Source organism: Malaclemys terrapin, chromosome 13, assembly GCF_027887155.1.
Source record: "Malaclemys terrapin pileata isolate rMalTer1 chromosome 13, rMalTer1.hap1, whole genome shotgun sequence".
NCBI lineage: Eukaryota > Metazoa > Chordata > Testudines > Emydidae > Malaclemys > Malaclemys terrapin.
In genome coordinates, this window is record NC_071517.1 from 32,385,386 (window position 1) to 32,394,817 (window position 9,432).

The 9,432-nt window shown below is 45.3% G+C and overlaps 1 protein-coding gene across 1 annotated transcript in view; it reads left to right on the plus strand.

The window, feature by feature from the left end:
• LOC128848363 (zinc finger protein 420-like) overlaps positions 1 to 9,070 on the plus strand; it is a 32,629-nt gene extending 23,559 nt beyond the window's left edge. Inside the window, exon 5 of the mRNA XM_054048344.1 lies at positions 6,107 to 9,070. Within this exon, the coding sequence (XP_053904319.1) occupies positions 6,107 to 7,109 (1,003 nt within the window). The 3' untranslated portion in view covers positions 7,110 to 9,070. The remainder of the gene's footprint in view (positions 1 to 6,106) is intronic.
• The last annotated feature ends 362 nt before the right edge of the window (positions 9,071 to 9,432 follow it).

Genomic DNA, 9,432 nt, shown 5'->3' on the forward strand with positions numbered 1-9,432 from the left:
CAGCCAGAGATTATTTTTTTTTAACCCTTTATTTGTCCCCACTCAATGAGCAGTTTACTGACAGTCCCACTGGCTACAGGCAGCAGTTTCCTTTGAGTTCCATTTCCACTGGGCATCTGCAGTCACTGTCTATTCCACTGTGTTTCTGGATTCAGATCCCATCCCCGTTGCCAGTTGGGTCTTTTGCTCTTCAAACAACACAAAGAACTTGGAGAAAGTACACAGGAAGAGTTGGGTTTCAAATAGCCATATTTACTAAATACCCACCGACACCCAAGGCCTAACTACACACACTGCTGCACTGATTTCTTGAGGTTTCTAAAACTAGCACACAGTGAGCGCTACTAGAGAGCTCACAAATTATTTAAAGAGATACTAACCTACCCTTATACACTACACCATCTTTAATTTGGGCCCTGAATTTGTGGGACAGGCCCAGTGTAAATTACTATACTTGAGAAAGCAAATGCCTAAAAATGTTGATATCCAAAGTCTACAGCCAGAATGCAGAACTCAGAAGCCGTGAGTCTCTCCGGAAAGTCAGGAGATGGGCATAGATTCATAGGAAGTCAGAATGGACCATTGTGATCAGTTAGTCTGATATCCTGTATAACACAGGATTTAGGACTCCCCTGAATTAGTTCCTGTTTGAACTAGAGCATATCTTTTAAAAAAACATCCAAACTGAATTGGGAAAAAAAAAAATGCCACTAATGGAAAATCCATGCTAAGTTTTTCCAGCGGTTAATCACTCTCAGTGTTAAAAAGTTTGTGCCTTATTTTGGATCTGAATTTATCGACATTCAACTTCCAGCTATTGGATCTTGTTATATATTTATCTGCTAGATTGAAGAGCCCATTATCAAATTTCTGTTCCCTGTGTAGATACTTATAAACTGTGATTAAGTCACCCCTTAACCTTCTCTTTGTTAAGCTAAATAGACTGCGCTCCTGGAGTCTTTCACTACAAGGCATGTTTTCCAATGTTTTAATCATTCTTGTGGCTCCTCTCTGAATCCTTTCCAATTTTTCAACACCCTTCTTGAATTGTGGGTACCAGAACTGGCCACAGTATTCAAGTAGCTGTCGCAGAACTAGTATAACCTTTCTACTCATACTCGACATTCCCATGTTTATTCATCCAAGGTTTACATTAGCCCTTTTGGCCGTCCCATCATTCTGGGAGCTCATATTCAGCTGATTATCCACCATAACCTGCAAGTCTTATTCACTGCTTCCCAGGATATAGTCCCCCATTCTGTGTCTATGGCCTGCATTCTTTCTTCCTAATTGTATGATTTTATATTTGGCCATATTGAAATGCAAATTCTTTACTGACACCCAACTTACTAAATGATCCAGATCGCTCTATACGGGTGATCTGTCCTCTTCATTATTTACCACATCTCCAATCTTTGTGTCATCTGCAAACTTTATCAGCAATGAGCTTGTTTTTTCTTCCAGGTGACTGATAAAAATGTTAAATAGCAACAGGGCCATAAACCAATTCCTGTGGGACCCCGCTGGATACACACCCACTTGATGACGATTCCCTGGTTACAGTTACAGTTTGAGACCCGCCAGTTTTTAATCTATTTAATTTCTGCCATTTTAATTTGATATTATTTTAGTTTTTTAACTAAACTAATGTTGTGCAGTACCAGTCAAACACCTTTCAAAATGCTAAGTATGATCAGCACTATTACCTTTATTAGCCAAACTTGTCATCTCAAAAAAGGTACAAAGTTAGTCTTCCAAAAATTCATCTTGATTTGCTTTAATTACATTACCTTCCTTTAATTCTTTAGTAATCGAGTCCCACATCAGCTGCTCCATTCTCTTGTCCAGGATTAATGTCATGCTGACAGGCCTATAATTACTCAGGTCACCCTGTTTACCCTTTTTAAAAATTGGCACAACGTTAGCTTTCCTCTAGTCTTTTGGAACTTCCTCGGTATTCCCAGATTTATTGAAAATCAACATTAACTACTCTTCAGCTACTCCTTAGCCAGCTCTTTTAAAACTCTTGGATGCAAGTTCGCTGGATCTGCTGATTTAAAAGTGTTTAACATTAGTAGCTGCTGTTTAATATCTTCCAGATATACTAGTGAAATAGAAGGAGTTATCATCATATGATGAGACTATATTATTTAATTTTTTTAACATTCCAATCATGCCGATCTTCCCACCAAGTTTCAGTAATAACAAGTAGGTTGAATTTTTTCTCATTAACAAGCAATTCCAATTTCTTCTGTTTTTTACACAGGCTTCTAATGTGTAGACAATTAAAGAATTTCTTCTCTTTGTGACTCTTGGTGCCTTGAATAATTTTATTCTCAACATCTTGATCATTTGGTCTGAGTACTCATTTGTTCCCTCATTTGTTTTCTCCTTTTGTTTTTAGTTTAATGTCCTCTTGACTACTCTAGCCAGCTTTTCCCCTAGCAGATTGGTTTCCCTTCAACAGATATGGAGGCCATCCAACCTGTACAGCCCTCTCTTCCCCCTAGAAGATGGTCCAATATTTCATAAAACCAAAACCCTCCACTACTTACCTAGTCGGTGGTTCGCTTCCAGAACCTTCTGCCTTCCTTCGCTCCCAGGACAAGAAGCATCTGAGACTATCACTTTCACGTTCCTTTCCTTTATCACCCTTCCAATTTCTCTGAAGTTGCCCCATGACACAGTGTTATTAATGTTGATACGGACCATCACCACTGGATCTTTGCCCACTGACTCCAGAAGCCCTATCCAATCTAGGGCTCCGTCCTGGTGTCTGCCTGTCCCTGGCAGAATGTTCTTTCCATTCTTCTTAGCACAGAATCCCCAACAAGGCTCGTCTGCCTTCCTTGCATGGGTGGAGATCTCTTTGTAGGCATGCTTGATTGTCTTGTGGGTTGGGCAGGCATCCTCAGGTATGTCCTGTACAGGTCTCCATTCTATTTGGTTAGCTAGATATTGCAGTTTCCACACTGAGAACATGATAACAATGGGATACTTCTAGCTGTGTGGAGTTCCTTCTGGTCCTCTTCTCTCTGGTGTTCACGGTTTGCTCATCCTCAAATGCCTCCAGCTGTGGAGAATGTCACCTGGTCCTCCCGCCGCAGTGATTACAAATTGCCACGGCTCCTCTCCCTGGTTTTGTGGTGGCCAGTTCCATTCTTGAATCTGGGGTGCTGATGCTTCCTGAATTTGGTTGCAAGAACTCCTCAGCATCTCTGTATCTGTACTTGTCCTGTCAAACCACTAATCTTTCTTCCAGCGTAGCCACCAACTTGCACTTCATCCAGAGGAAGTTTGATCTGACCTCCTTCAGGAAAGAAAATGTGGCACGTCTGTTGCAGGTCACAACCATTGTTCCATTGCTGGCCATGTAAAACTGTACCTAGAAGAAACCTCTCACACTCCCTCCAAAAGTCCTCTGTTTGCCTCTCCAGTTCACCTTAAAAAACACTAGTATAAAAAAATAATAAATTTTGCAGCAATTTTATTTGCTTTCTGTGTTTTCAGTGTTGGGGCAGGGCTCCTCCCTCCCACCACCAGGGGCTAAGCTGCCTGGCCCCCAGTGTTTGTGTATTGCATTGCAGCCACGAAACTCCACCTGCAACAGTACATGTGCACAAATTAAACCTCCCTGCCGCTGCTCACAGGGGGACACCAACTACTGACCCTCCCCTACTGCTGGGAAGGGGGAGCTGTCCTTCTGGCCCTCTTCACCCCCTTCCCTTCCCATTACTTTGTCTCCACTCTGCCCCAACCAATGTCTTCCTGCACGGTCTCCAGTCTCTTCCCCACCTGCCCTGTATTCATCTATCTTTCCCTTTGCGGTCTCCTGTTTCTCACATCTGCAACCCATATGCCCCTGCAGCTCCTCAGCCTCTCTGGCCCCACAAATCCCCTTGAATCCCCCTCAGCCTCCTTCTGACCCCCACACATTTCCATTTATTTTCATAGTTTCCTGTCCAGTCTCCTAACCACAGAGTCACAGCCGTGACTGAGGAGAGCAGGGCTTAAGTCTCATTGTTTTCAATGTGAATTGGTGGCTGTCTTTACCAAGGGCAGCCTCACTCTCTCTTCCACATGCCAAAACTGCAGGGAATTGGTGGCCATCTTGAATCAGGGTAGTTTGACTCCAGCTCCCTCCCCTCCAAAGTAATGGGACCATGTTGAACAAGGGTTCAAACATGTGAGTTCTGTACCAGGAATCATGAGATTCCTATGAGAGCATGGGAATGTCCAAAACTTCCAACTAAATATTGTGAGACTCATGATAAAATCACCAGAGTTGGAAGCTCTGGGCATCATGGTTTCACCACAGAAACTGTGTTTTTAATGACAGCTTTGAGAAATTTCCCCTTCCCCAGGGCAGTTCCCTGCTCTCTGTGGGGAGGGGGATTTTCCAGCCCTGCCCACAACTGAGCTGGTGGGATTATGCTTGGGGGAACAGGTCCTGAGTAGAGGACTCTGGCTGTTTCAGGGGCTGGTGACCTTCGAGGAGGTGGCAGTGTATTTCACCAAGGAGGAGTGGGCTCTGCTGGACCCCAGTCAGAGAGCCCTCTACAGGGACATCATGCAGGAGAATTATGAGACTGTGATATCTCTAGGTAAGGATTCCTGTCTCCTTGGTTATTAGAAGCTGGGCAGTCTCTGAAGATTCTGGGTTGGCTTCTGCTCAGGGTTCTTCCCTGGTCCCTTAGATTTCAGGAGGATCAGCCCCATTGTCCCCAGAACCCATGGGGAAGCATCTGCATCCTCTATGACCCCTCCTATGGGAGAGGAGATATGGAGACACAGTAGGGTGCTAATACATCCCCATCCCCAGCATGTCCGAGAGAGAGGATGGGTGGTATGCTCCTATCTGTGTTTTTAAATATGGGCACACACTGGTACGCAGAAAGATGTTGTGTGTCCCTCCCTTCCCAGGACTGGCTCTATACCCGGAAAGGGCTCTGGTCTCACCAGGGTTACAAAAGGGTTAGAGGTTGCACAACTGTGCTTTGCCAGAGTCCTATAATCCCCAGTGGGTGGAAATCCTTGAATTTCCTGCAGGAGGAACTGCAGGTCTCCCAGGAACCATCTGACCATCCCAAAGGATCTCCAGGAACATTTTTCCATGTGTTGAATTTATACAAGGACACCTACCCAACCCATCTCTGGGTCAGAATAACTGTAACATTCTTAAAAAGAACAGGAGTACTTGTGGCACCTTAGAGACTAGCAAATTTATTGTAGCATAAGCTTTCGTGGGCTACAGCTTACTTCATCAGATGCATGTCTGAAACCTGTAAAATTCTTCTGTTTTCTTTTCCCTGGAGCAGGTTTTCCCATTCCCAAACCGGATGTGATCTCCCAGCTGGAATGGGGGGAAGAGCCATGGGTCCTGGATCTCCAGGGCTCTAAGGAAAAAGAGATCCTGAAAAACATCCACATAGGTGAGGAATTGGTTAAATGGATGCAGAAACCACCCGCCATTGATGTCAACAGCTGGGATTCCCACAAAGGCCCCACGAGCTACCCCAGTTCTGCCCCATCTCACCCAAGTCAGGATTGTTCCCACGAGGTGTCGTGTGATTCATGGCTTCCCGCCCGCCCTGCTTGACACCTGACTGTAGCTCCCTTCACCCGGAGTTATTGGATGGGATGTGGAGGCAGAATTGGTTCCCTCCTCTCTTCCGGAGCAAGGTTTTGGAGGAGGGGACATTCAGCTCCTGCTTTTTTCAATTGTCCCAGCAATTATTTTGGTTTGCTCCCCACTTTGCACTCTCCTTTCTGAGGTTCCCTTTCATCCAAGATCAAGTTGATATTCATGTCTGAATTTTCCCTCTGTCCCAGGAGGTGGTGGGACGGTGACTGAGGAGGAGGCGGAGAATTCTCAGCGGGAAGGTCTCGAGCAAGTGGAACTGCATGGGATGCAATCAGGAAGAGCTGAAGGGAACAGTCCCTGCTCAGGACTCCAGGAAGCAACCTGCAAGAGTCAGCTCAGGCCAGAGAGGCAGCTGGGAAACCACCGAGGGAAGACACGGGGTAAATCCACTCACCGTGGAGGAGTTTTGAAAGACCTTCCCAAAGACACGATCCAGCCAGGAATCTGCACTAAAGAAAAAACGTATGATTGTGCTGAGTGTGGGAAAAGCTTCAGTTGGAGATCACATCTTATTGTACATCAGAGAAACCACACGGGGGAGAAACCCTATAACTGCCCCGAGTGTGGGAAAAGCTTCAGTCGGAGCTCTACCCTGATTATACATCAGAGAGTCCACACGGGAGAAAAACCCTACGAGTGTCATGACTGTGGGAAGAGCTTCAAGCGCAGCTCAGAACTTCTGTCACATCGACGAACCCACACGGGAGAGAAACCCCATAACTGCCCCGACTGTGGGAAAACCTTCAGTGATGGCTCAAACCTCATTAAGCATCAGAGAATCCACACGGGACAGAAACTCTATAACTGCCCAGAGTGCGGGAAGAGCTTCAGTCGGCGTTCACACCTTATCACTCATCAGAGAATCCACACGGGAGAGCGGCCCTTCTACTGCCCTGAGTGTGGGAAGGGGTTCAATCGGAAGGCTCATGTCATTACACACCAGAAAACCCACACTGGAGAGAGACCCTTTAGATGTCCTGAGTGCGGGAAAAGCTTCATTCGGAGCTCAGACCTCACTATACATAAAAGAATCCACACAGGAGAGACACCCTATAAATGTTCCGTCTGTGGGAAAAGTTTCAAGCAGAGCTCAGAACTTATTTCACATCAGAGAATCCACACAGGAGAGAGACCTTATAACTGCCCCGACTGCAAGAAAAGCTTCAGTAATAGCTCTGACCTTATTGTGCATCGGAGAATCCACACAGGAGAGAAACCCTATAAATGCTCCGATTGCGGGAAAAGCTTTGGTCACAGCTCGGCCTTTATTAGACACAGGAGAATCCACACTGGCCTGAGGCCCTATAACTGCCCCGAGTGCAGGAAAAGTTTTGCTCAGAAATGGCACCTTATTAGACACCAGAGAATGCACAATGGAGAGACACCCTATAAATGTTCTGTCTGTGGGAAAAGCTACAAGGCAAAGGTCTCCCTCATGTCCCACCAGAAACTGCACACAGGATAGAAGGCAGTGGGAGCTCTCCCTGTGGGGCAATGGGTCTGTGCTCCCCTGAAGCAAAATGTAAACCTGCTGCAATTGAGGATGGGCTGAGTGCGGGCAGCAGGCAGGTGGATGGTTTGGATTTCAGTGAGGGCGGCTGGTGGGGCCAGAGGAGGGGGAAATGCTGGGCATTGGGGAGATGAGTCATTTCAGGGTCTGGGGGAGCAGGCGATGGAATTAGTGGGGAGACATTTGTGCAAGTTCCAATTTAGCAGGGAGGTAAAAATTTCCCGTTGCCATCCAGTCATCCTTGCAGCTCCTAAGGCCTTGAGAATAGATGCGCTGGGATGTTCTGTAGGGCAGCACCAAGTAGCCGTATGGGGCTATAGTTATAAGGCAGCCAAGAGCTACTGCTCTGAAGTAACAGGATTTCAGAGCAAGTCTCGGTGTATTGAACATCCCTGTAGACGCTTGGGGGGAAGGAGGGGAGAGAGATGAACTGGACATTGGGGAATCCAGGGGGGAGATTCTCCAGAGAGGTTTGATTGCCCTGTAAGAGCCGGGGACTTGGGACATAGCACTCCTGGGTTTGGCTCCTGGCTCTGAGAAGAGAGTGTGGTCAGGTGCCTAGAGAAGGGTGAAGGAAGTGGGAGTTAGGACTTCTCGGTTCAGTAGCCAACTCTCTTTGTGTGACCCCGTATCAGTCACTCCCCCCCTCTGTGGTGCCGTTCCTCCCGTCTCTGCCCTGGGGATAGTAATAGTCGCCCACCTCCCTGGAGAGTTGTGGGGTGTCACTAATCACTGTGTGCTCGAGTCTAAGGCCACAAGGGACCACTGTGTTCCCCTAGCCTGACCTCCTGCATAGTGCAGGCCATAGGCCTTCTGTGAATTAATTCCTGTTTGAACCAGAGCAGAACTTTTTTTTAAAAACATCCAGTCTTGATTTAACAATTGCCACTGATGGAGAATCCACCACAACCCTTGGTAAGTTGTCCCACCGTTGAAAAGTTTGTGCCATATTTCTAGGCTGAATTTGTCCAGCTTCAAATTCCAGCCATTGGCTCTTGTTCGATCTTTGTCTGCTAGACTGAAGAGCCAATTGTCAAATATTTGTTTCCAAGATACTTACTTAGAGACTGTGATCAAGTCACCTCCTAATCTTCTCTTTGCTAAAGTAAATAGATCAAGGTCCTGGAGTCTTTCACTATAAGGCATGTTTCCCAAGGCTTTAATCATTCTTGTGGATCCTCTCTGAACCCTCTCCAGTTTATCAACAACCTTCTGGAATTGTGGACACCAGAACTCGACACAGTATTCAAGTAGCTGTCACACCATTGCCAAATATGGAGGGTAATAAAACCTCTCTACTCCTACTCAATATTCCCCTGTTTAGACATCCAAGGAGCACATTCGCCCTTTGGGCTATTGGCAGCTCACGTTCAGCTGATTATCTATCATGACCCCCAAGTCTTTTTCGGAATCACTGCTTCCCAGGATACCGTCCCTCATCCCTGTAACTAAGGCCTGCATTTTTTGTTCCTAATTATGTTAGTTTATATTTGGCCATACTGAAATGCATATGGTTTGCTGGCACCCAACTTTATAACAGTCCCCAATCTGTGTGTCACCTGCAAACTTTATCAGGGATGATTTTATGTTTTCCTCTAGGTTACTGATGAAAATGTTAAAAAGGATACCACAAAAAAATGATCCCTGCAGGACCCCCTGAGAAACACCCACTCAATGATTCCCAGTTTATAATTATATTTTGCGACCTGTCAGTTAATCAGTTTTAAATCCATTCATGTGTGCCATGTTGATTTAAACCCATTTAATGTGAGCCATGTATCATTCTAGTTTTTTAATCAAAGTATCATTCAGTACCAAGTCAAATGTCTTACAGAAGTCTAAGTATATTCAATCAGTACTATTACCTTTATCAACCAGACTTGTAATTTCATTAAAAATAAATCAAGCTAGTTTGACAGGATCTGTCTTCTATAAACCCATGTTAATGGGGATTCATTATATTACCCTCCTTTAATTCTTTATTAATCAAGTCCCGTATCAGCTACTCCATTAATTTTCCCAGGATCTTCAGCTACTCCATTAATTTTCCCAGGATCTGTAAGGCTGGCAGTCCTACTATTGCCTAAGTCATCCCATTAACCTTCAAAGCACAACATTAGGTTTCTTAGTCTTTTGGAACTTCCTCAGTGTTTCAAGAGTTATTTTTAAAATCAACATTAATGGTCTAGAAAGTTCCTCAGCTAACTCTTTTAAAACTCTTGGATGCAAGTTATCTGGACATGCAGATGTAAAACTGCTTAACTTTAGTAGCTGCCAT